General features: G+C 52.0%; 2 protein-coding genes across 4 annotated transcripts in view; both read left to right on the plus strand.

Annotated features, from left to right (window-relative positions):
* The window catches only part of CTDSP2 (CTD small phosphatase 2), a 23,701-nt gene extending 17,583 nt beyond the window's left edge, over nucleotides 1–6,118 (plus strand). The window contains exons 6-8 of the mRNA XM_027591971.2: nucleotides 1,672–1,764; nucleotides 1,914–2,099; nucleotides 2,301–6,118. Coding sequence (XP_027447772.1) covers nucleotides 1,672–1,764; nucleotides 1,914–2,099; nucleotides 2,301–2,426 — 405 coding nt within the window. The 3' untranslated portion in view covers nucleotides 2,427–6,118. The remainder of the gene's footprint in view (nucleotides 1–1,671; nucleotides 1,765–1,913; nucleotides 2,100–2,300) is intronic.
* On the plus strand, nucleotides 2,532–26,199 carry AVIL (advillin). 3 transcript variants are annotated; one of them, XM_027591969.2, is made up of 20 exons: nucleotides 2,532–2,638; nucleotides 9,296–9,380; nucleotides 10,666–10,740; nucleotides 11,452–11,648; nucleotides 13,067–13,175; nucleotides 13,268–13,378; nucleotides 13,690–13,892; nucleotides 14,535–14,613; nucleotides 14,719–14,817; nucleotides 15,506–15,659; nucleotides 15,763–15,863; nucleotides 16,348–16,485; nucleotides 16,591–16,749; nucleotides 17,948–18,127; nucleotides 19,513–19,658; nucleotides 19,888–20,032; nucleotides 21,570–21,758; nucleotides 22,837–22,905; nucleotides 24,171–24,287; nucleotides 25,544–26,199. In XM_027591969.2, the coding sequence occupies exons 2-20, from the start codon at nucleotides 9,315–9,317 to the stop codon at nucleotides 25,655–25,657; spliced, it is 2,451 nt and encodes an 816-aa protein (XP_027447770.1). In that variant the 5' UTR covers nucleotides 2,532–2,638; nucleotides 9,296–9,314; the 3' UTR covers nucleotides 25,658–26,199. The 3 variants fall into 3 exon arrangements, with proteins under 3 accessions (XP_027447770.1, XP_027447771.1, XP_027447768.1); XM_027591967.2 differs by lacking the exon at nucleotides 2,532–2,638 and adding an exon at nucleotides 6,247–7,116 and having other exon boundaries at nucleotides 25,544–26,198; XM_027591970.2 differs by lacking the exon at nucleotides 10,666–10,740 and having other exon boundaries at nucleotides 25,544–26,198.
* The last annotated feature ends 497 nt before the right edge of the window (nucleotides 26,200–26,696 follow it).

Below are 26,696 nucleotides of genomic sequence, written 5' to 3' on the forward strand. Positions count from 1 at the left end.
CGTCTAGCTAGTGGATTTCTTCCTCCCCGGCCCCGGCATCCCGTCCTCTGTGAAACTTCTCCACTTCCCCTCCCCTTAGGTCCCTGCCCTGGATTCCGCCCCAGGAAGTGCTCTCAGAGAGCACTTAAATCCAGGTCGGCTCAGCCTCTGGCCCTGCATAACCTGCTCAGTCCAGGATCATGCAGTGTTGATAACAAAAAAGCATTTACTCCAAATGCTTGCCCAGAAGGCCTGCCAGCAGGCCTGAGAGTCGGGGACCATCGGGAACAAGGCCCTGGTAGCCCTGGAACTGTTCTCTTGGCCTGGTGGAATAGACGAGTTACTTATAGTGAATGTGGGGATTGAGGCTTCCCTGAGGAGTCACCACTATCCTGTGTCCCTTCGAAGCTTTCGTCCCCAACACCACCAGCCCTCCCATCTGAGGTGGGATCAGGGAAGCACAGCCCACAGCTGATCAGGCCCAGCACAGCCCCTGCTCAGAACCAGGCTTGGCCCTGGACTGCCTAGCAACTGCCCAGCTGCCCTTTCCATCCGGCTGAGGTTATGGAGACGTACAAAACCTGCAGAGGGAAGAGGAAGGCATGTTTTCAAACAGGCAGATACGCACAGTGAACTCCTGATTGACAGGGAAAAAGAAGGCTGCCTCAGGAAAAAGGGCTGAGATTATGGTTGTGGGGGTGGCTACCTGCAGAAGGTGGGTTTTCAGCAGAGAGAGGGGAGGGGATGCCAAGCTTGATGAACAGCCAGGAAGAGGGAGGGACCTGTTAGAGGTTGAGAAGTGGCACCTGCAAGCAAGAGAGCCAAGCTGTGGCTTCTTGGAGCAGAGGGTTTCTGCTGCAGAGCCACTGGGGGTCTGGTGAGTTGGTGGCCAGTTCAGGCCACTGCCAAGGAGGAAGAGGCATGGCAGGCACGTGCTCGTTGAGCAGGGAGTGATGTGGATAACGAGCTTTGAAGGAATGCTTCTCGTAGCATCGAGGCTGGCTGAGAGAGATCCCGGAGGAAGGGAGGCAGTAGGATGCGGAGCGGTGAGGGGCATGTAGCCGACCAACTTTTGAGGCCAAACTGTGCAAGATCGTGAGAGGTGGACTGAGTGTTAGGGGTGACTGGCTGGAGCAGGCACAGCGGTGGGGCACGAGAGCAAGACGTGCAGGGTGTCTGACCCACAGTCACTGAGGGCACGGGTCACTTCTCCCCGGCACATTTCAGAGAAGCCGTGTGAGGGCATGAGGTTTCACAAGTGTCTGCGACCTTGCCTGATGGTGACCTGGACACTGCCCCGCCAGAGCCAAGGACAGGAAGCTCCCACAGAGGCTGTGGCTGGATTCAAGTAATCCAGGATAGGCTGTTTCCGTCTGTGAGGCCTATTCTTGATTACTTGTTTCTGGAGGCAGCTGATGGTTCGCCGCCTGAAACCGAGATGGCTTCTGGGATGTGGCGCACGCGTTTCTTCCTTAGCTGGGTCACGGGTGGGCCGCCAGGCCCACTAAAGCCCCGTGAGGAGGTGATTGCAGAGTCCCGGTCTGGGGGGCAGAAGGTTCCCAGGGTGTAGGGGCCTGACAGAGTAAGGGGCGACCCCGCTGACCCTGCTGTGTGGAGGTGGGGACAGTGACCCCTGCTGCGTGCCTCCCCCTCACAGGGATGCCTCCAACAGGCCTCTCTGCTTTGCCTCAGGTGTATGTGCTCAAGAGGCCTTACGTGGATGAGTTCCTGAGACGAATGGGGGAACTCTTTGAATGTGTGCTCTTCACTGCCAGCCTGGCCAAGGTACCTGAGGGCGGGAGGGGGGTAAGGAAGCAAGAGCATCCGCGGGGCGGGCGGGGAGGGGTGGGGGCAGCAGCTCTTTGCTGGTCTGCGGGCAGCCCCGGGGTGGGGCCAGGACTGCCTCGAGACAAAAGCATCTCCTCTGCTCCTAGTACGCCGACCCAGTGACGGATCTGCTGGACAGGTGTGGTGTGTTCCGGGCCCGCCTGTTCCGGGAGTCCTGCGTGTTCCACCAGGGCTGCTATGTCAAGGACCTCAGCCGCCTGGGAAGGGACCTGAGGAAAACCCTCATTCTGGACAACTCGCCCGCCTCTTACATCTTCCACCCAGAGAATGCGGTGAGGGGTCCAGACACACCCACCCTGCAGGGCTTGGGGAGCCCCTACCCCGCGGGGGGAAGATGGGAGTGGGCCGTGGAATCCCGGGCTTCTCCAGAGGAGCGCACCACCCAGCTGCCCCCGCCAGCCTCCTGGGGCTCTGGCACAAGGGAGGGAAGAATTGGCAGTCAGGAGATTGACACTCCCTTTTCCCCGTCCCAGGTGCCCGTGCAGTCTTGGTTTGATGACATGGCAGACACTGAGCTGCTGAACCTGATCCCGATCTTTGAGGAGCTGAGCGGAGCAGAGGATGTCTACACCAGCCTTGGGCAGCTGCGGGCCCCTTAGCCTTCCCTGCTTCCGAGCAATGGCCCTCCCAGTAGGGGACTTTCCTACACTGTGCCTTTATGATCAGCCTGATGGAGCAGAAGCTGGAGCATCTCACCAAATGGGGCCTGGAAAAGAAGTGATTGGAAAGGGCTTTAGGATAGATGCGAAGTGGGCACATATCAGACCAACGACACCCAGAGCGGCCTGCTCCCTGAGTTGGGTTCCCAAATGTGAGTGTGTGTCTGTCTGTCTGTGTCTGTGTGTCTTGCCCTGAGCTGTGGCCCCAGGATGTAAGTGTTTAGGTGGAGGGAGAAACTGAGAGATCGAGACTCCCCAAGTTAGTCTGCCTCCTCGCCAGTCACCCTGAGAACCCCCGAACTGGTAGGGGTGGAAACTGTCGAAGGCTCTGTTGCCAAACCTATGGCCTTTCCTCGGTGTTACAAGGCTCATGCCAAGGAGAAAGGGCGAATCAGAGGTTGCCTTCAGGTGGCCCAGGCACACCCCTTTCTGAAACCTTGCTCCAGCCAGCTACTGCAGACCGAACGACATTTCTAGAAAGGTGAGAGCTTGTTTCCAGAACCAGCAGCCCCAGCGGCCACCATGTCCATGGTCTGAGGGCTGCCCTTGCCTCCAGTCGAGTGCCTGGCATGGGCCCCGTCTGTGTCTCCCCACGGCTTGGGCGCCGGGCCTGCCTTCCTCACCACCTAGCCATAGTCTTGAACCTGGGGGGAAGGAGGTCTTCTCCCTGCCCTGGAAGAAGACAGATAACATTTCCGTTCTTTGGACTCTGTTTTAAAATTCTCTTTCTAAACATGGAGTGTTGGGCCTGTTCTGTTTCTGACAAAGCTGCAGTCCCGGGCCTGAGATGAATGTGGGAGGCCCTGGTGGTGCGGGTGGGGGGGGGAGAACCCCCAAACCATGAGTGTGTGTGTCCCCTTGGCTTATAGATGAGCTGAGCATGGGACTGCGTCCCTAAGTCTGCTCTTCAGGGATTCTCTGCTGGTGCTGGTGCGAGCACTTCTGTTCCAAAGTCCAGGAAGGGCGCTCCGAGCCCGGCCCCTCCTGTTTCTTGGGCAGGGCTCGTTCCTGTTGTCTCCCCCAGGGCCTGGCCTGTGCCTCTCATGCCCTGCTCCTGTCTGGTCCTCCCGCGCTGTTGCTTTTCTGCTCCAGGGCCTCAGAGGCGCTCCTGCTTTTCCTGGGCTCAGGGCAGTGGGCGTTCTCATCCTTTCCTCTGCCACCCTAATGCACATGCGTCCTGCCTCCCGTAGCAGGTGTGAGCAAGCCCTTTCCACACCTGCGCTTTGTGTGTCTCTTGCTTTCAGAGTTTCATAGTGAATGCTTTCAAAAATTGCCACAAGATGGAAGTTTCCTGAGGATGGAAAAGGGGAAGTGCTGCTGTAATTGGGAGCACAAGGGCCCCCCAAAAGGGAGCCCCGCCCCAGCATCACTGCCTTAATCATGGCCTCCCCTGGGGCTGGCTGGGGTTCTCTCCTTTTCTCCCTCCCTCCCTCCCTCCCTCCTTCTGGGGCAGGAGGCAGTTCCTCTCCCCATCTCTGCTTTTCCTGGAGGCAGGGGTCACAAAGGATTTGTGAGTCGCTTCAGGTGTGAGGACACCCCCCCCCCCACTCAGGACTCATCCCTATTATCCTTTTCAGCGTCCACACCCTGGTCCAGCCCGAGGAATTGGCAGGTGGTGGAGCGGCGGTGTGGTGTTCTGAGACGTAGTGGGCTGACTGGCATCTTTCTCTAGCTTGTGGTACCACCTCCCCTCCTTGTCCCAAGGTTGAATGGCCTTGTCTTTCCCATTGGTGTCACAGAAGTGGAACAGAGTCCCCGAAGCACATGTGGTCATTTCCCCCAGTATCATTCCCTGGTGCCCCTGGGGTCCTACAGGCGAAGGAAGAGGGCTCCAGTGCTAGCCAGGAACGAACGGTACCTCCGAGGGGAAATGGGAGCTTCTGATTCTAAGGCCCTGTCTAGGCCTCTGTCCTAATACCTTGGAAGGGGCCTCTCTCCCTAGCCCCACCCTAAGGGTTAGCCTCTGGGCCAAATCTGCCACCTGGGCCCAGCCAAGCTTTTCTGACTAAATAAGCAATAAGGCGCTAAGCTGATCCAGTTCTCGGACCCTTTCTGCCCTCCCTTCGGTCTCCCATGTTTTTCCCGGTGAAGGAAGAGCGTGTGCCACCCCCTTTCCTATTAGGCTCCTCCAAATGCTCCGAGTGTGACTCGTGACCAGGGCCCAGGATATCTCGGTGGGGGGGTGTCACTGCTGCTTCTGCGTGAAACCCCTGCTCTCTAGGCCTTGTTCCCGGCAGAACCCTGCCCTGCCCACCCACAGGTCCTCAACAGGAATACCCTATTCCCTCTTTCCCCCTTCTCCCGCCTTGGGTGGAGAAGGAACTCAGCCAAATAAACCTAAACAGGGTCCATCTATGTGGACCAGAGCCAGCCTGAAGTGATTATTTGCTGTCTGGTTTCCCGTTTCACAGTGTGTTAGGGGCGAGTGTTGATTGCCAAACTTGCTCCTCAGAGGAATCCGGCCAGACTCCGTTTTGGAGGAGGGCAAGCTTGGGAGGGAAGCAGTTTAGCCCAGGATCTGTTCTGGGGCTTCCCAGCAGCCCTTCCCGTTGGAGGCTGTCCTTAGGAGGCAGTAGGCCACTGTGCCTGGTCAGCCCCAACTCAAGCCATGCCCAGAATCTGCCCACCGGCCAGCTTCAGTTCTTCAAGGTGCCTCTTCAGGGACACAGTGTGTCTCTCTGATTGGGCTTCTAAATCAAAAGCCTGATGTTCGTGTCCCTCTCATAGGGGGAGCTTGGGACACAGGACCAGTCTGGAAACAGTCAAGGGGAGAGTTTCCACTCTGCACATTGTAGAGGGGACGCTCTGTAGGCACGTGGGTCCTTGACTCTAGAGAGGTTGAGTAAATTTGCCTTCAGTTAACCCGGGACCTTCTGTTTAGTTCCCTCCTGCCTCCCAAAGATTTTGACCATTTTGTAAGTATATAAACTCACCTCTGTGAACAGTGGCCCAGAAGCATCTTTATGCTAAAAGCATGGGAAGTCTATAAAGGCAGTCATTCCCTGGGAGATGGGTCCCATTCAGATCTGCTGCCCCTGCCCCTGTTCCTGAGGCCTCATTCAGGATGGCAGACCCCACATAAGGCTGGCCTGAACCCCATGTCCCAGCCAGGCCGAATGTCTGTGGAAGGTAAGCCCCTTTTCACCTTCAGGTCTTCAGTTGGTTACTGTTGTTGTTCCTCGGTTACTTTTTGTAAAATGGGGTTAGTTTTGTCTTTTTTTTTTTTTTTTTTTCCTTTTTAAATGCCCATAAGTATTTGCATTCAAGCAGAGGAGGGAAGGCAGGGGTGTGCCCTGCTGTCCCTTGCCCTGCTGTAGGGCTTGCCCCCAGAGCAGACCCTCCTCTTTGGGCCCCATGAGCTTTGCTTATAGTTATCCCAAGTTTGACACATTCCATGTCCTGCCACTTTCCCCCTCAAGATGCCATTTGGAGGGCAGGGGATCTGCTTCCCACTGTGACTGGGCTATGGGGACTCTGACGACCTTGCTTCCAGATTCATGGTTTGATAAATTTGTTGTATTCAAAAACTTGAAATGTAGGACGCCATTAAGTGTCTGTTTATATTTTTGGAATATTTGTATTACTTACAATTAATAAAAGCGGGTTTAAAAAAACCCATCCAGAAACGGGAACTGCTCCCTGACCCTGCTGTCATTCATGTGGGCAGTCACCGGGCACACTCTGCCTCCCTTGCCACCCCTCGGGGCACCCAGGCTGGGTGAGCCGCTGCCTCTGGCTGGGAGACCAGCCGCACACTCAGCACCGACTGGGCTTCTGCTCAAGGTTACAGAAGTTGGACTCTTTCTCTGGCCCCCATTTGGAACCAACTCCATTGCCTTCCAGGTGCTTAATAAGCATACACTTGGTGTCCTATTGACTTCTGGGGGACAAACCAGAAACCCGGAGGGACTGGGAGTCTGGGAGTCTTCGTTCTTCTGCATCCCTTCGTGATTCTCCCAAACCAGGATCCCCGGGGCTTAGAGCCCAGCAGGGTTCTTGGCACATAGTAGGCACTCAGATTGTGATTGGACTGCTGTAGGGACCCCAAGGGAAACCCTAAGGAGCAAAACAGGATGACCGAATATAACACACTCCTGGCCCCTCTCCTGGACTTCCCTCCCTCTGAAGAATGCCCAGAAGCTTCTCAGGGAGGCACTTGCCAGTTTAGACATCCCAAGCACTCAGGGGCAGCTCTGGCCCCTGCCTCTTGTCATCAGCATAATGCATCCATATCTACAATATGGCAAATTTCATATCCTTTCACCCTCTTTCCTGCATTATTGATGGGCTGTGCACTTTAAAAAGAAATCAATTAGATCAGGGTGTGGAGCTGGAGTCAAAAGAGAAAAGCCTTTAAAAGTCCGTTCTTCTGGTTTCTGCTGTTTTGAATAGGAGCAGATAAAGCTTCCCCTCTTGGTTTGAATAAGTCAAGCCCAGGGCTAGGTTGGCTGTGATTGGCCAGGACTGGGAAAATGAGGTTAAGATGCAAACACAAGCAAATATAACGCAGCGTCTGCAGCCATTACTAAGCTAAGGCAGCAGGACCTGGCGCCTCCCGCCTTGGGGTGGTTTTCTGACACTGCTGCTCCTTGCCCGGAGACTCAGAAGACGCGGCAGGAGAGAAGGCACGGTAAGGTCTGGTGGATGGGGTGCACGCCAGTAGAGCGATCCTGCTGAACAAGGAGGAAGTGAGAGGAGGCAGGACACTGAAATGTCTGTGCCTTTGGCTTCTTGGATGAGGCTTTTAAAGGATTGAACCAGGAGTTTGTAACCAGTTTTGCAAACTTCTTGCTGAGCAGTTAAGGCCCTTTTTAGAAGGCATTGAACAGAAAGCAAAGGTTTCAAATGCTGGGAAATAAGGACACTGCCCCATTCACCTAGCTCAGAAAGGTGGTGTGGGGCAAGGCAGAAGTTAGAACCGGCTTCCTCTGCTTGGGGTCCATTCACAGAGCTCTGTAAGAATTGAGGGCCACTGGCTTTTAGCCTGGGATTTCAAAACCCCCACCCCACCCCAAGGTTTCTGCAGCACCAAATTAATAAATAAGGACTTGGGGAAGAAGGAGGGAGAAACTCAGCTTCGGGGGACTTCGATGTCACGAGTGCAATCACGTTTTCCAGGTGTTCCAGTGAGGCAGGAAGTGCCTTCTTTGAGCATGTCCTTTCCTTGGTTGGGGGGCCTTGGCCCAGTGAGCTCCTTCCCTTTCGATCCCTAAGTCCCTGCTGGGAAATGGGACTGCTTTTGGCCTCTGAGAGTCACAGCCCTCATCAATGCCAGCCAGTTTGGTTTTTCCCAGGTTGAAACTTCTCGGTTTTCAAGAAATGAGTTCGTTGGCCCTTGTCCCCTTCCCCTAGTTGGGTCATGGCAGTTGCCTTTAATGAGTGAAATCAAGGGTCTGAGAAAAACCTGAGTATTTCCTGGCATTTCTGAGCAGCACCGGGGAGGGTGGGGCAGCACGAGTTACCAAATTAAATTCTCAAACAGTGGCTGCTCCGCCTTAGTCTTGCTGTAGCAGAACACAAAGGGAGTCTGGCTTTCTCTGTTTTGCCAAACCCATGCTAGATAATGACACAAACTCTCCAAACCTGGCTTCATCCACCAAGGCTCAAGGATGGAATAGCCAAACATGCGCAATACGCCTCCAGATAGCACAACTCCATGCGGCCCTTTCTGGGTGGGTCGTGTTTTGTTTTTTGTTTTGGTTTTTTACTTTATGTAAATCCATCAAGCACGTCCTTTTTCCTTCGCCCCTTGAGGGCATTCATCAGTTACAGGTATTACGGGAACGCAAGTTCCTTGAGAGCAAGAACCAGGCAGGTATTTTGATGCTGCAAAGCCGCTAGGGGAGCATGAATGTGTGGAAGTGCCTGATGCTCCTAGACACGCCTTGAGCACAGATGGTGCCCGATCCACCCGCACTTCTCTTCCCCGCTTACTCCCTCTCCCTACCCTGCCTTGTGGGCGGCCACCAGCAGCTCCTGCAGGTCTGCCCCCAGGCGGGCCCGGCCACCCAGCCTGTCGCTGCCAGCACCCCAACTCGGTCCCACACCCTGCTCGGCCATGTTGCTTTCCCTCTTCCCCGAGGCACAGGCAATATTATTGGAGGACAAAAACAAGACGGGGTGTTTGAGTTTTAGGACAGCTTACTTAAAAGGGAAAAGTCTGGAAGGTAAAAGCCCAAAGAGGAAGTCAAAGACTTGACCGCACAGCGGACCTGGCAAACGAGGACGCTGGGAAGAGCTGGACGGCATGAATGAGAGAAGGCGGCAGCCCAACTTGGAAATACTGATACAAGCCTTTCTTCCCGTGTGCCACTGAAGGCAGATAAGTTTAGGAAGGGTTACACGACATCAGAGTGACTAAAAGCACAGGTTTTAGGGCCAGATACGGATTTCGCTCTAGCGTGTGACATCAGGCAAATTATTTAACCTCTCCAAACCTTAACTTGCCTACGATGTAAGATGAAAATAGACTCAGTTTATAAGAATTAAATAACAACATAAAGTGAAGCCACACAGGGCTTACCATATTTACCAGTCCTTCAGTAGATAACCGTGGCTATTACCAGGGGAGTGGCAAGGGGGAAGCTGGCCTTCTTTCTGGGTGAGCCCCCCTCCGCCAGGCCAGCCAGGCTTACAGTGGGACCTTGGACAAGTCATTTCCCCCATCGCCGTGAAACAGTGCAGGGTGCCCCACAGGCACATGGCAGGACGGCTGACAAGATGCTAGGAAATGATTTAGGGGAAAAGCTGGAGGGCTGCCTGCCAAGAGAGGCATCATCATCCGCCCCACTCACTCTGTGATGTTGCAGTCCTGGGAAGACAAGCACCATGTCTCTGAGCAGCGCCTTCAGGGCTGTGGGCAACGACCCTGGGATCATCACCTGGAGAATAGAGGTGAGCTGGGCTGGAGGCACACCTTCCTCCTCACACGGCATCTGGGGGCGGTCTCTGGTCACCCCAGGCACTCCTGCAGTCTCCTGCCTTGGGAAATAGCAAGGGACAGCATCGGAGTCACCTTTTCCTATCCTTGACCCCTCCTGGGCGCTCGAAGCAGGTGGTGGCGGGTGGAGGAAATGCTTTTAGCTCTGGAGAGCCGGGCTCCAAGCAAAACTAAGTTTGCCCTTTATCCTGCCATCTGCTCAGTGAGTCTGCACTTGCAGTAAATGCCCTAGAGAAAGACCGAAGACTCCTGTCAGAAAAACGGAACCTGTCTTTCACAGGGCATGCTGGCTCCTGCCAAGTAGTAGGGGAGGGGAGGTTACTGCGTAGATCAGGGGGCCGTTCATCTCTTCTGCCACCTGGGCTTGAGCCCCTCCAGCTGACCTCGAGCTCCAGCAGTCTAGCTGGGAACAGCCTTGGCCTGGGCAGCCCCACCTGCCAGATGTCAGAACCCCCGTCCCCGCACCTCTCCTCCCTCCTCTGAGCCCAGGGAGGGGCAGCCGCCTAAAACCCAGAGCCCTTAAAGCTTCCTGATTATTTCAAAGTAGGTACTAAAAGTTACCAAAAGTATGGTATATTTAACGTCTTCACATTTAACACGCACATCTTACATAGAGCATACACAAGTATGCCTGCAGGTGCCTGTCACTTAGAGTGAGGAAAATCCCTATCTGAGGCCATGTGAATGGCTCTCCTGGGACAAACCATATGTGCAGGGGACACATCAAGCCCCCACCCCAGAATCCAATACAGAGCACTGGCTGTGGAGCCCCGCCCACACACCGCCAGCACTTGCCTCTCATAGCCCCATGGCGCACCCATGCTGTTTGCAGCCCTTGCCCAGCACTGGGCAGTCAGGGTTGGAGGACGGTGTCAGAGGCACAGGGTGCAGCTGCTCAGAGGTAGGATTTGACCTGACCGCTTATACCCAGCTCTTTTCCCTGCAAAGGGCTGGAGGAGCTCACAAGGCTCCTCACAGTACAGTGAGACCAAGCAGGTGGTAGGGAGGGGGATGGGGTAAAGACAGGGACCCAGATTCAGCCCTGGGGCCATGCAGGCAGAGCTTGGCAGAAGCTAGAGGGGTGGGCCCACTAATCCTGTGGCTAGCCACCATGCCCTATAGAATCAGCAGGGACATCTTCCCTACTTCTCCCCGGCCACCTGTGCCAAATGATGGAGGACAGGGAGGCTGGGGAGTGGGGGGTGGGATGCAGACTATACACAGCCCTTGTCCTTCCAGAAACTGGAGCTGGCGCTGGTACCCCAGAGTGCCCATGGCAACTTCTATGAGGGGGACTGCTACGTCATCCTCTCGGTGAGCACCACCACCCCCAAACCACCCCCCCCACCGGTTCCCATGAGCTTCTCCCTTGAGAGCCGTTCTTGGGTTCCACCGAGATCTGCTGCTGATGCTAATCAGGTTCCTGGTATCCGTCTTGACTCTTCCTCAGTGTTGTACAGAACAGGCCTCCAGTTTGACTAGAAAGGCCATTCTTAGGGGATGGGGCCCTCAGTCTGAACCTCAGCGAGGACCCTGCGAGCAGCACCTCTCCCTCCTGGGGCCCAGCCCCCACATTAGAGTGGTATGGAGGCAGGCCAGGTAAATACAAGGCCATGCCTCAAAGTGCCCATTCTGGTTGAGGGAACAATATCGCACATGAACGATGCCGACCGAGCCAGGTGGATGGACAGATTGGCACTGTGTCAGCCGCGGGAGAGCAGGGAGCGAAGGGGCACAAGGTCAGTCTGTATCTCAACTTGGAAAAGATCCTCACGGGTCTCCATGAAGTTGGAGAACAGTAAGCTGTCAACTCTCCCCAAATGCGGGAGGATTCTGGGCTGCCAGAGCTTGAGCCACATAGCAGGTCTGCACAGGGGCCCAGGAGGGAGGGAGAGAGGCCCGGAGCCTGCCTAGGGCAGCCACGAGCCACCATACGCTGTGTTCTCCCGGCGCCCGGGGGGCCAGCAGCAGAGCAGGATGGGGGTGAGCTGGCCCCTGACCTGATCTCTCTGGACATCCCCCCAGACACGGAGAGTGGGCAGCCTCCTCTCCCAGGACATCCACTTCTGGATCGGGAAGGACTCCTCCCAGGATGAGCAGACCTGCGCAGCCATCTACACCACACAGCTGGATGACTACCTGGGGGGCAGCCCCGTGCAGCACCGAGAGGTCCAGTACCACGAGTCTGACACCTTCCACGGCTACTTCAAGCAGGGCATCATGTGAGTAGTTACACCAGCGCGAGGACAGAAATGGCAGTTTACCAAAGAGGAAACCAAAAGGGCCAATCAGTATATGAAGAATCAGACAAATACAGATCAAATCAAAGCTATGGCTTCCACCTACCAGAGCAGGCAGACCAGAGGGCCGGGCAGAGGCAAGCAGTGGCAAGACTGTGGGGAAAGCGGAGGCCACGTGCCCTGCCCGGGGGGGCGAGGGGGGGCGGGGTGAGAACCAGTCTGGTGGTCAGTGGCTGGAGGACAGTGTGCTGTCACTGAGGCCAATCCCACTCCCAGGTGTATACCTCAGGGGACCTCTCACGCACCCAGCTCCGCAAGGGCTCGCGATCCAGAAAGTTCACAGCAGTGTCAGGAGTGGTGGTGTGAAGCCGTAGGCGCCCCCCCATAAATGCCTGTCACAGGGAGATGGGACAGGAAGAAGTACACAGCGGGAGACCGTGGAGCAGATACCGGCTGAGCTGTGGACAGCCCTGAAATTAAAACATGGTCCTAGTGACCAGAGTAAGAGACGGACCTGAAATATATAACAGTGCCAATTTCTGTTTTAAAGAAAGTACATGCCCACCAAACAACAGGACACATTTACCCAAATGAAAATAAAAAGGCAGTTGTTCAACGGTCAGAAGGGATGCCTGTGGTGGGCAGAGGAGTTGGGGGACATATGCAGAGAAAAGGGAATGCATAAATACTGAAAACAGGAGAGGGCTCTTGGAAAGGACGGAGATGATAATGTTCCACAAACTGAGGAGTTTAACTCCAAACTTTGTGCTCGAGATTGAAAACAAAAAGAGGGATTCCGAGGAGCTCGAGAGATCCGAGGCTGGTCCAAGGCTAGCTTCTTGCCGGTTGGCAGTCGCACTGACTGAGGACCTGCTGGGCACGGCACGCCCCATGAGTCACCAGGGAGCCCACAGACAAAAGTCCTGCTCCAGGGCGGCTCTCTGCCCGTCCTGCAGGTGCAGGCAGGATGCCTGCGGTGGAGGCGGGGTTGGGGGGAACTCCAGGGCCAAGACAGCGGACTCCCCCAGCCGGTTGGTCTTAACGCCATAGTGTCATGAATGCTTCTGCTGCGGCCGCCCAGCCTGTGCCCCTCTCCTTGTCACACGCTGAGATTCACACAGCAGCTAGAACCCACCAAGCTTGTGCTACAGGGTCCTCACCACGGAGGCACCCGCTGGAACACTAATCCTCTGTTGGTTGGTTCCCAGTCCTCCTCATATGTCAGCTTGAATGTCACTCCTCCCGAGAAGACTGCCCGGACCACTCTGTCAAAAAGGCCTCATGGAGTCTCCTTCTGTCGCCACCGCCCCTGAGGGCAGAGGCCGCGTCTGCCTAACTGACACCGGCCTCCCCAGTCCCTAGCACATAAATAACGGGGGGTTTTCTGGATATCCCTTCAGCTACAGGAAGGGGGGCGTGGCCTCCGGGATGAAGCATGTGGAGACCAACACCTATGACGTGAAGCGGCTGTTACACGTGAAGGGGAAAAGAAACATCAGGGCCACCGAGGTAAGTCCTGCCCACTCTCTGGCCTGGGCCCGGAGCCTCCCCTGCTGGTACCTAAGAATTCCTCCTGAACGACGTCCACTTCTCATCTGCAGGTGGAAATGAGCTGGAACAGTTTTAACCAAGGCGATGTCTTCTTGCTGGACCTTGGGAAGGTCATCATCCAATGGAATGGCCCAGAAAGCAACAGCGGAGAGCGCCTGAAGGTGTGGTTCTTCCCAGTCTGAGCCCCTTCTCCTCTCCCTCAGGCCCGGTCATGGGGCTCACACTCTCTTGGTTGCCTTTTCCGTCTTCCTTCCTCACTGGCTCTTCCGTGAGATATGGAGACAGACAGACCCCCGCATTGGAGCAGAATCTGTTTCAGAGACAGGCCAAGTGCCTGAGTCTGTGACTCAGCCCCGGGGTCTTAAGCCACACAATAACTCCTGTGTCTGGGACCCAGGTCGCTGCCCCCCAAAGCCAGCAAGCGCCAAGGGGTCCCAGAGGGACTGAGTGCTTCCTGGGGCTTCTTTGACAGGCTATGCTTCTGGCAAAGGATATTCGGGACAGGGAACGAGGGGGCCGTGCTGAAATAGGCGTGATTGAGGGAGACGAGGAGGCAGCAAGTCCGGAGCTGATGAAGGTCCTTCAGGACACCCTTGGCCGGCGCTCTATTATCAAGCCTGCCATGCCCGATGAGATCATGGACCAGCAGCAGAAATCAAACATCATGTTGTATCAGTGAGTAACTAAACCTGGCTGCTGGTTGGAAGCTAGGGTAGGGAGTGCTTGGCTCCTCATTTTGGGTACAGGCACCTGGCTTTTTTTTTTTTTTTAAGATTTCATTTATTTATTTGAGAGAGAGAGAGAGAGAGAGAGCGCATGCACACAGAGAGAGAGGGAGGTGGCTCGATCCCAGGAGCCCCCCTACCCAGAACCTGACCCAGGGAGCCAAAAGCAGACTGAGCCTAATTGACTGAGCATAACTGACTGAGCCACCCAGTTGCCCCCAGGCGTCTGGCTTTCTTTTAACCCTTTTCAAATGCAGTTTTCAGAAGGAGCTCCGTGTTCCCCACTCAAGGAGGCAGCTACCATCTGCTCTTGTCAGCAACTCTTCCTGGTCTCTTGAGGAGACTCTTCCTTTACTTGGCTCTATCCATGCCCAGGGATGTGGAGGAGATCATGTTCCAGAGAGAGATGCACCAAAGTCTCCTCTTGAGAACAGGGTCCATCACATTCCTGTCTGCATTCAAGCCATGCCTGTCATAAGAGGTCAAACTTGACCCAGAAACTTTACACTAAAACAAAACCAGCAAAATATCAAACTGACTACAAGATGCTTTGTGGAAGAGAAGGCACAAGCTAACTTCTCCCCTTTTCCAGTGTCTCGGACTCAGCTGGGCAGCTGGTGGTCACAGAGGTAGCGACAAGGCCCCTGGTCCAGGACTTACTGAACCATGACGTGAGTAGAGCTTGGGTAGGCACGGCTTCTGTGGCCAGACCTGGCTTCAGAGATCTTCCTTATGTCCCGATTGGCAGTAACCACCTTTATCCCTGCCTGCTTCAGGACTGCTACATCTTAGACCAAAGTGGAACCAAGATCTACGTGTGGAAAGGAAGAAGAGCCACAAAGACTGAAAAACAGACGGCCATGTCTAAAGCCCTGGTAGGAGCTACAGATGTATAGTATTGTCCACAAAATTCTGTCAGGACCATGTCAGATGTGTTCAGAGAACCAGATGAGGCACTTGGGCTTATGACATCACTGTTACATACACGGACTTCAGTCAGACAGACAACCTGGGGATAAATCCAGGTTTAAGAGACAACTCCTGGGGTTGTTCTGAGGCATCAGTAACATTTGTAAGGCACTTAGGACAGTACCTGGCGCCTACACCTGCTCAGTAAACATGGCTGCTATTATCAAAGGGGACATCACATCACAGTCAACAGCCCTGTCCTCAAGGGGCCTGTGACGTTGTCCAGACCCATGGCAGATGAACCCAGCAGGATGCACTTACACAGCAATAAATGAGCAAATGCCTATGACACAAACTCAGTGGGGTACATGAGTGTGGTAGGAACACAGTATAGAGGATCTTGCAAAAAAAAATTAATGATCATGACAGGTCAATCCAGAGATATGAAAGTGTTCCCTCAGTCCTTTCCCTGAGGCAGGTAACTTGGTCCCTAGACATAAGTGAGTTAGCATTTGACTCCGACTCCCACAACGGAGCAATTCTGCTGACTGGCTTCAAAGAGGCAAGTCACCAGACAAGCAAAGAACCCAGTGCATTCCCTGACTGACGTGACTTTCGGCGTGGCGGGGGGGGGGGGGTGTGTGCTGTCTGCAGAACTTCATCCAGATGAAGGGCTACCCTGGCAGCACCAATGTGGAGACCATCAATGATGGTGCTGAGTCGGCCATGTTCAAGCAGCTGTTCCAGAAGTGGGCAGTGAAGGACCAGACCGTGGGCCTGGGGAAAACGTTTGGTGTCGGCAAAATCGGTAAGGCTGCTCCCCAGCTCCCCTTCCCATTGCTGGGACTCTCTAGAAAGGCAGGAACAGATGCTCTTCACTCACTTGGCTTCTCCCAACCCCTTCTCTGCAGCTAAAGTTCTCCAGGATAAATTTGATGTGACTTTGCTGCATACCAAGCCGGAGGTCGCTGCCCAGGAAAGAATGGTCGATGATGGCAATGGGGAAGTTGAGGTAAGTCAGTGATTGGCACCTCAGGGCAGGCAGCACCGGCCCTCCTAGCTTTTTTCTGGAGAGGAGGGAGAGGGTGACTCTGGTCTGCTTTGCTTTCGTTTTCATCTCTGGACCTCAGGAGTCAGCTCTCAGAGGTGACCAGAGTCTGCAACGCTTTCCCACAACCCCTCAGGGAAGTGAAAGGCCACTACCCCCGTGTGCTATCAATAACTCACCAGGCAGAAATAGTCAAATCATCTCAGAGCCATGATGGGGATGCACCGGAGCAGGAATGATCTGGTTCTTCTCGGGATTCAAATCATGCAAATGTGATAAGCCCTAACAACTGGGAATGAAGAACCAGAGAAGGAAGGTGTACTTTGGGTGGATGTTCGTGCCTCACCCGCCTGGATTCTCTGAGAAGCATGGCCCAGTTCCCTTCAGGCAACCATCTTTTCAAATAGGAGCCCCATCTCTGGGAACTTGTGTCTCCTTCTGTGTCCAGGTCTGGAGGATTGAAAACCTGGAGCTGGTCCCTGTGGAGCATCAGCGGTACGGCTTCTTTTATGGGGGAGACTGCTATCTGGTTCTCTACACATACGAGGTGAATGGGAAGCCACGCTACATCTTGTATATCTGGCAGGTAGGCCTGACACAGGCTCTTCCTTGGGATCCTGACGCTACCTCTGGCCACTGGGCGGGGATGAGGGGTAGCAAGGATCCATTGCTCGCCCTCCCACCCCTGCAGGGCCGCCACGCCTCCAAGGATGAGCTGGTGGCCTCGGCATACCAGGCCATGGAGATGGATCAGCAGTTTGACGGGGCGCCTGTGCAGGTCCGAGTCACCATGGGGAAGGAGACCCGCCACTTCATGGCCATCTTCAAAGGGAAGCTGGTTATCTTTGAGGTGAGACCCCTCAGAAAAAGTGACACCAGGAGCAGGAATACTCAGATGACTAAGTCAGCAGGGGGCTGCAGTATAGGAGAGGAGGGATGGAGACCAGGGCTAGACACAGGGGTAGACACAGACGAGAAGGGGGTTAATCTCTCTGAACACTCAAGGGAATCCCAGCTGCCCAGGGCTTCAAGTCCAAACCACTGCCTCGTTAACGTCCAAGGTCTTTCATGATCTGACCCGTATTACCCATGCGGGTGTGTTACTCTCAGCGCCCGAACCCACGCTCTCCACTCTGGTGAGGTGGGTCTCCCCATTAGACCTCACGTGTGCCGCATCATGCCCTGTCCATCCCCGCTCCTGGGTGTGCCCACTTCTTCCACGAAGCCCTGGCTGAAGCACTACCAGGAATGTATAATGTCCTAGCCTTGTCATTTATTAACCAGGTTGCTAAGCCTCACTTTTCCCATCTGTGCTGTAATAAATACCTACTTTGGGGGTTCCTGGGTGGCTGTCAGTTAAGGGTCCGACTCTTGATTTCAGCTCAGGTCATGATCTCAGGGCTGTGAGATGGAGCCCCACATCAGGCTCCACACTCAGCAGGGAGTCTGCTTGGGATTCTCTCTCTCTCCCTCTCCTGCTGCCCCTCCTTCTGCTCACGAGCATGTGTGCTCTCTCTCTCTCTCTCTCAAATAAATAAATCTTTAAAAATAAATACCTACTGGGGCACCTGGGTGGCTCAGTTGGTTGGGCAGCTGCCTTCAGCTTGGGTCATGATCCCGGGGTCCTGGGATCAAGCCCCACATCAGGCTCCCTGCTCAGCAGGAAGCCTGCTTCTCCCTCTCCCTCTGCTGCTCCCCCTGCTTGTGCTCTCGCTCTCTCTCTCAAATAAATGAAATCTAAAAAAAAATTTTTTTTAATTAATAAACAAATAAATAAATACCTACTTCACAGTTATTACGAGGATCCATGAAGTAATATGGGTAAGGCACCAGCCATAGAGCCCTAGCATATAATTAGAGTCCCTGAATGAGAGCTAATATTATTGGTACTGCAGTTCCAGCTCACCTGACCTCTCCCAGTTGGCATGGAAGCTCCCCGAGGGCAAAAGCAGTGGTAAATTCATCCATAATCTCCACAATGGCTAGCCTAGTGCTCTGTTCACATGGTGCCTCTTAGAACCAGATTCTGCTTTTCTCCTTCTCTCTAGGGTGGGACTTCCAGAAAGGGAAATGCTGAGCCCGATCCCCCAGTAAGGCTCTTCCAGATTCAAGGAAATGACAAATCTAACACCAAAGCGGTGGAGGTTCCAGCCTTCGCCTCCTCCCTGAACTCCAGTGATGCCTTTCTGCTACAGACCCAGGCAGAGCACTACCTGTGGTACGGCAAGGTGAGAGAGCTGGGCCCAGGGGTCACGCCAGCCCGTTGGAGCCCAACCCTATGCCCATATTCCTGTCAGCAAGGACAAAGGAACTAAAAAACGTAGGCCAGAGCAGTCCTCAAGAAGATGAGCCTCTTCCTAAAGGATCTTCAAAGGAACTGCCACTGTCCCCCACGATTAGAAACTCACTGACAGACTTGCTCACACTCAGGAGATGCTCCATAAACTTCTACACAGAGGGAGGCTGGATAAGTCAATCTTTCCACACCAGTTTGGTGGATTGTAGTAGGACAGGCATTAACATTGAACACAAACACTAAAACTGTGATTTCATCAATTCGGGGTGCATCTACATTAAAAAGCACTAAAATTGTTTTACAAAAGAGAACTGAGCAGGCATCAGGGGAATGCTAGTAAAAACCACAGAGATAGCGCTGTATGCCTAGCAGAAGGGCTAAAAAAAAAAAAATTACAGTATCAAGTGCAGATGAGGTTGCAGGAACTCGCCTGTATTGCTGGTGGGAATGCACCAGACTTTGGAAAACCATTTGACAGTTTCTTATAAAACACACACCTATGATCCAGCAATCCCGTGCCTGGGTATTTATTTACCCACAAGAAAGAAAAAACTACCTTCACACAAATATATCTGGCACCTTTATTCATAATCACCCAAAATTGGAAGAATTCAACTGAAGAATGAAAAGACAGTGGTATATTTATACAGTAGGATACTACTCAGCAGCACAAAGAAAAAAGCTGTTGATCCTCCCAACAAGGGTGAATCTCAAATGTCCTATGCTGAGTGAAGGAAGCCAAACTCAAAGGCTATCTAGTGTATGATTCCATTTATAACATTCTGGAAAAGGCAAACTGTAGTGATGGAGAACAGATTGGTGGTTGCCAGAGGTTAAGGATTTGGGGAGGGTCTGATGACAAAGGGGGAGTAGCCTGAGGGAATTTTTTGCCGGGCTGAGGCAATGTTCTGTATCTTCATTTTGATGGCGGTAACATGATTCTCTGTTGGTCAAGACTCATAGAACTGTACACCAAAAAGTGAATTTTCTTGAATGTAATTTAAAGAATAAATTTAAATGTTTTCTCTTAAAAAAAAAAAATCAAAAGGTGGTGCTAACATTCCAACTGAAGCTGAAACGAAGGTGCCTCTGACCAACATCCACGGTGGGCTCAGAGTCCAGTCCTGCTCTTTGCCACCACGCTGTTTTCCTCTCCCCACCCCTCCTTTCCCGGGACTAGAACAAACCTAGCTTCCCATCCTGTGGCACTGTTGCCCGGTAGCTGATCCAAGTACACTCTTAGTGTGACTCCCTGCCCCTGCCCATCGATGTGTCTATGTGCAACGAACGCTTGTGTTCTCCTCACCCCACTCTCAGGGGTCTAGTGGGGATGAGCGGGCGATGGCTAAGGAGCTGGCCAGCCTTCTCTGCGAGGGCACCGAGAACACCGTGGCTGAGGGCCAGGAGCCGGCTGAGTTCTGGGACCTGCTGGGAGGAAAAACTGCCTATGCCAACGACAAAAGGTATGGGAATGCGCTGTCCCCTCCTCGGGGCTCCCCCTGCCGCCCAGGCTTGTGAACTGCACAAACTCTAGGATGCCTTTCAGTTCAAAAAACCTATTTCTTGATGAACTACTGAACACTGCCCCTGAAACCAATACTGAGCTGTATGTCAACTAACTAGAATTTAATTAAAAAAAAAAAAAACATGATTTCTTAGTAGCTCAGTTCCCCTAAATGGACTGCATTGCAGGCTACAGCAGGAAATCCTAGATGTGCAGCCTCGTCTCTTTGAATGTTCCAATAAGACTGGGCGGTTTGTTGTCACGGAGATCACAGACTTCACCCAGGATGACCTGAACCCAGGTGATGTGATGCTCCTAGATACCTGGGACCAGGTAAGACACAGCCAGAGAACTTGGAACAAGTGACAAAGACACACACACACACACGCACACCCCGACTTTAGGCTATTTTTCATGTCGCACCTCCCCTGCCAGGATAAACCCAGGGTAGCCCTGGCCCTTTCCTGAGTCCACCAAACATCTGTCAATGGTAACCGAAGGAAGAGCCCACTTTTTGCCAGGGATGGAGAGAACAGAGTGTTGTTTACAACTGACCACCTTGGAAAGTTTCCCACTTTGCCTTGTGAAAATCAGTCCATCTTATCATCATGCACTTCTTTTTCTTAGGAGAGACAGCAACAGGCTTCCACACTCAGAGCAATGGGCCTTTTAGGGAATATAGAGCCACAAAGGGGAGATCTCCAAGGCAAATCCTCCCTGACATCCTGTTTTCCTCAACTCAGCTCAGCAGACGTACTCAGCACTTCCTTCGTGCCCCAGTCACTGTGATAGGGGTAGGGTCACCAAGGTGAAGGGCCACTGCTCTCAGAGTTTACAGGCTGATGGAGGGGCTGGACAGAGAAACATCATTTTGCTGTAATGGAGGTATGGTGCCATGGGAGCACAAATTAGGGGCACTCAACATAGTTTAGGGGTTCAGAGAAGACTTCCCGGAGGAAATGGCTCCCAGGCTGAATCGCAAAGGATGAGTGGGCATTAATCAGGTAGAGAGAGCATCCTGGGCAAAGGAAATAGCACAAGTTAAAAAACAAGGCATGGAATAGTCTAGTAGACAAGGAACTCCCGACAGTATCATCAGACCTTAAGATAGGGTAGCGGAATTCGAGATGAAGCTAAGAAGTAGGTATGGGCCTTACCTACCATGTCAAGTTTTAATTTTATCCTGGAAAGCTACGGAAATTTAATCAGGTGAATGACACAGTCACTGTGCTTTCGACTGATCACCCTGCAAAGTGTGGGAGAGGAGGGACGGGGGAAATGACAGAAGGTGTGCTGGGAGGCCAGTCAGGAGAGCACTGTAGCAGTTGAGTAAGAGGACTAAGGGCCACCTCGGGCTGCACAGAGGCAGTGGGGTCAGATGGAGGGACGGTGACACCTATGACAAATGCATAGGAGGGAAATGGGCTGGCCTTGGTGACTCACTGGGTACAGGGGCATCGAGGATGGCTCCCAGGTTACTGCCCTACATGACTGGATAGATGCCATTGACCAAAAATGGAGACAACGGACGCAAGTCTAGAAAAGAAGAGCTACATTTGGGGGGTTCTGTTTGAGGTTCCTAGAGACAGCCACAGTCGGGGGGAGGGAGAGTGTTCTGCAAGAAGTTGAGTTCAGGAAGCCGAAGTTCAGCGAGAGCTTGGGACTAGACATGTAGATTTAGGAAATACATATGTAATTAAAATCAAAACACCAAGCTGATTCTGGGAAAACCTTTCTCTCTGCTGAGCAAATGAGGCCGGGAAAGTTCTCTGAGGCTGTGGTTCGCTGAGGGGGAAAGGAAAGGCAGTGGGTCTGGTCTAGTCCTTAGTCCTTGATAGAAGCACATTAAGATGCCACCTCTACCACACAGGTGTTCTTGTGGATTGGAGCTGAGGCCAATGCCATAGAGAAGGAGAAAGCCCTTGCGACGGCCCAGGAGTACCTGCACACTCACCCCAGCGGCCGGGATGCGGACACACCGATCCTGATCATCAAACAGGGCTTTGAGCCTCCCATCTTCACAGGCTGGTTCTTGGCGTGGGACCCTCATGTCTGGAGCGTAAGAACAGAGAGAATGGGGGAGACCTCCCTACTGCCCGGGAGCTCAGCGCGAATAGCTTAGTGGGAAGGCGGGGTACTGACTTAAGGGCTGAGTAAATCCAGGACCACATTTCCCCCACGCCCCTCTCCACTCCCCTGCTTTTTACTTTCCTTCTCTTTTCTGCCCACCACAGCACTCAGTCTGGTTAGAGAATTCACAGCTTCTCTGAGGAAGAAGCCGTGTGTGGAAGTAAGCAATGGTTGATAGTTTATCCACACACATCTCCTTTTTTGAGCTTTACAACCACCCTGACAGCTGGGGCAAACGTTTCCATCTTTGTTTGTTTGTTTGTTTTAAGATTTTATTTATTTATTTGAGAGAGAGAATGAGATAGAGAGAGCATGAGAGGGGGAAGGGTCAGAGGGAGAAGCAGACTCCCTGCCAAGCAGGGAGCCTGATTCGGGACTCGATCCCAGGACTTCAGGATCACAATCCGAGCCAAAGACAGTCGCCTAACCAACTGAGCCACCCAGGCGCCCCAAACGTTTCCATATTAAAGAGGAGGAAGCTTAGAGGAGGGGATGTGTCGAAAGACACAGTTAACCACTAGGAAGAAGCCAGGTTTTCTGACTCCTAGTCAATGGCTCTGTCTTCTTCGGTCTTGTGTGGAGGGTTAAGGAACACCAGCAAAGAATGCAGATCATGTTGAAGGACCTTCCAACCTGGCGTGGACCCAGAAGGGGGGATTTTCATTCCTGCTTAGGCCTGCAATGTCTTCTTCTTTTTTTTTTTTTAAAGATTTTATTTATTTATTCATGAGAGACAGAGGAGGAGAGAGAGAGAGAGAGAGGGAGAAGCAGAGGGAGAAGCAGGCTCCCAAGGAGCAGGGAGCCCGATGCGGGACTCGATCCCAGGACCCTGGGATCATGACCTGAGCCGAAGGCAGATGCTTAACCATCTGAGCCACCCAGGTGCCCAGCCCTGCAATGTCTTCTGATTCCCCAGCTTTGTTGCTTTCCTCGAGGGTAGACAAGGCCTGAGATGGCCCTCCCCCCGTAAGCAGCACCTCGTCCTGTCTTCTGTCTCTTTGTTTCAGGCAGGGAAATCCTACAAGCAGTTAAAAGAAGAGCTGGGAGATGCTACTGCTATCACGAGAATCACTGCTGTGAGTTGGGTTTGCTCCTGGAGAAGCAAGTCACACGGGCATTCGGAGCCAGAGAGAAACCGTAAACGCTACAGACACCACATGGGCGAAACCCTATCGCGTCCTTAGTATCACTCTAGTGGGCTCTTTTGATTTAAGATCGTTCTAATCAATGGCAAAGCAGGTCTCAAAGCCAAGTTCCTCATTTTACTGTCTTCCAGAATTTAGAATAGACTTGCTGCTTAAAAAAACAAACATATTTTTAAATATAAATATAAGAACTTATGACCTAGGAATAACCTAGAATTATGGACTGAATGTGTTTGTCTTCCAAAATTCATATGTTGAACCCCTAGCCCCTAATGTGGTGGTAGGAGGAGGTGAGGCCTTGAGGGGGTAATTAGTGCCCTTGAAGGAAGAGCTAGGAGGGCTGGCTCTCTACCGGATGAGGGTACACTGGGTAAATGCCATCCACAAGCTGGGAAGCGAGCTCTCCCCAGACCCAGGATTTCCAGACACCTTGATCTTGGACTTCCTAGACTCCAGAACTCTGAGAAATGAATGTTTGTTGTTTAAGCCAAAAAACAAACAAAAACTACAAAAACTAGGTTTATCATTCAATTCTATCATTCAGGACAGACTAAAATGACTGGCAGTATTTTTCATAAATAATAAGCTGCTAACAGAAATGAGATGCTTACCAGTTTCTGACCGTGCAGACCACAAAAAACTCAGGCCATTACCCCTACTCTAATGGCGAAAAGAAGTGGAGCCTCTGGCCAGGAATCCAACAACTCTTTAGCATCAGGATAAGCGCGTGGTAGCAGGTGTCCATGCCATCTGCAGCTCTATCCTTTGTGCTCTACAAACTCAAGATTCCAAAGCTAATGGCTACATAGTATCTTTAAAATGTATTTAACAACAGTATGACTTCAATCTGAAGTCATTTAAAGGCTGGAAATGTAGAGCCTAAATACAAGGGCCAAAAGAAGATCTGTGATCACAGTATTGAAATGAGATTTAAGCCCAGCGTTAAGCCAAACTGCCTATACAGGATTTACCCTAGACTCACTCAATCAGCTTTCCCAAGAAGTACCCCAAAATCTGAATATTTTAGATTCCCAGATGATTCTGACAGGCAGCCAGCTTTAGGGATCATCGTTCGAAAAGATGATCACAAAGGGTGCAATAGTATCAGCCAAAATATTAAATACTATACACACAGAACTTCAACTGCAGAGACCCTGAACAGTCTTTTATCCTGTCCACATTCTTATCTTACCTAGGACGTGAAGAATGCAACCCTCTCCCTGAATTCTGAGCCAAAATATTACGCTATAGAAGTTCTGCTGAAAAATCAAAATCAGGAGTTGCCTGAGGATGTGAACCCTGCCAAAAAGGAGGTGAGTGGCTAAAGGAACTATGTCTACTGTGAGTGGAGCTCTCCATGAAGGAAGCACCTGTCTCAGTACATGGCCTAGGACAGCTCTGGCACATTGTAGGCCCCTCAACAGACATCTGAGCTACCCGGTAGCTCAGGACAAAAACCCAGGGCTCCTTTTTTCCCACCCCACCCCCCACATCAGTCCATCAGCTGGCCTCTGTCCACTCCTCCCCGTCTCTCTGCTGTCCAGCCATCACGGACTACTGCCAAGAGTCCCCCAACTGGCTTCCCGCTGCAAATGAAAAAGAATCCAGAATCCTTTCTGTGGCCTCCGCAGCTCTACACAACCTGGCCCGCGCCTGCCTCTCTGATGTCCAATCTCACATACTACCGCCCTCTTCACTTACCACCCTCTAGCCAGGGGCTCTTTTCTGTCTCAAATGCGCTTGTCCCCATCTTTGAGCCTTTAGGCCGCCTGAGAAAACTTTCTTCTCTCAGACCATCAGAGCTAGCTCCTCCTCATGGTTCAGGTACTGGCTGGCCCTCCCTGACTGCCCTAACACTGCTTAAGAGCAAGGACCTTCTCTGTCTTGTTCACTACCACATTCTCTGCTTTTCAGCACCTACAACAGGGCCTGGCAGATGGTATGCCCTCTTGAAGTTTTGGTTGAATGAATTAACACTTTGATGTTGAATGAATTCACTTATTTTCCCCTTGAAGGAGTTGATTTGGGGTGGGTCTCTGGGTTTCCCACAATGTCTTAGCTAACCAACTCTTAAGGATCTGGACTACAACTTGCTCGAAAACAGAAGCCGTATCTTAATAATTTTACTCAGAGAGCAAATATTCAGTAAGCATCAATTTATGCTCTGAACAAGGTCCACGCAATCTTGCATTCGAAAATGTCTGGATAAAAAAATGGCAGATAAGGGCCTGACGCAAGGAAAACCAGCACTCGATTTAGTTCTCCATTCAGCCAAAACTCATGTCTAGAATTCATCATATATAACCCAATTCTTGTTCTTCCGGCCAAAAATTGGTGCCAGGTGGGACCACGAGAGCAGCAAATCCGGTCAGCTTCTGCTCAGGCCAAAATGGGATTCTACATCCCAAGAATCCTCCAATGAATAATTTAAGTCCATTACAGACTTTCTGAAAAATTCCTTCGCCTTCCCCCTTCAAAGACACTCTCTTAGCTCTACCCTCCCCTCCTCTGTTGGCATTCATGGGTGTCATGTCTTCCTCCTAACTACAGACTTTGTTTTCTCTCTTAGAATTACCTCTCTGAACAGGATTTTATTTCTGTGTTTGGCATCACAAGAGGGCAATTTGCTGCTCTGCCTGGCTGGAAGCAGCTCCAAATGAAGAAAGAAAAGGGGCTTTTCTAAGGCAAGAAGCTATATGCCTATTGCAAGACCACAGAAGTGAGCAGATAGTGCCAAGAACAGGAAAGAATTTATCTAGCAATTTTTGCCCAATAGCAAACTACTTAATTTAGATACAGTATGGTCTGCAAATCACAGCATGTTCTTCATCTTTCTCACCCCTGCATTCCATAGTTGTTATATACCTAAAATGTTAACTACCTACTTTTCAATTTTTGTGGCCTTCCGGCTAAAGTCTCAGCAGAAAGCAGCACCACAACTGCATGAATCCAGAGAAGTAAGAGAAAAAAAATCAACTAAGTTTAAAGTGTTTAATAACGGGGCAAGGACATAAGGTTGTTTTAAATTGTAAGCTCGGTATTTGCAAAATCTACTTAACCCACGAAATCACTGAAGTTATTTCCATATATACCACAAGGGTAAAATCCAAATGCCCAGTTCTGTATGTGCCAGATATTTTTAACTTTTCAAATAAAGGTATCTGTATGAGCAAAGGAGAGTTCTTTTCAGTATTTGGGGCTTGCCTGTTACAGTAATTATTTTGTGATGCTGGGAGAAAAGTCTCCATAGTGGGGTAGTAAAATCTATGACAGACACCCCTTGAGGCTGCACATACTGTCCCAACATGATGGAGGGATCCAGCAAGTATGGCTGAGTGATTTCTCTGGATAACTGGACCATTCTAAGTCCTGTTGCTGGCACAAGAATGCCAAAATCTGCCTTACAGCTGTCCGGGAAACCTCAGTCCCCACCCATCTCTACCCCATTATCCAAAAGAGAAACAGGGCCATGTGTTATTAATTTCAGTAACGAGGCCAGAACCAGTGTGCATGCCACAGACAGCAACAAATGAACCACATTTTCCAGACAGCTTGAAGTTGGAGTCAACAACTCCCAAGGAATCCATGTGGCAGAAGTAATGTAACGGTCCAGGATAGGAGCACCATCCAAGGCATCACAAAGTGAAGGCAGAACAAGGGTGCAGGGTCACAGAAGCACTAAGATCAACGGAGTTCGACATTTTAGGGCTACCATGATCGAT

The sequence above is a fragment of the Zalophus californianus genome, chromosome 9 (assembly GCF_009762305.2).
Source record: "Zalophus californianus isolate mZalCal1 chromosome 9, mZalCal1.pri.v2, whole genome shotgun sequence".
Classification (NCBI taxonomy): domain Eukaryota; kingdom Metazoa; phylum Chordata; class Mammalia; order Carnivora; family Otariidae; genus Zalophus; species Zalophus californianus.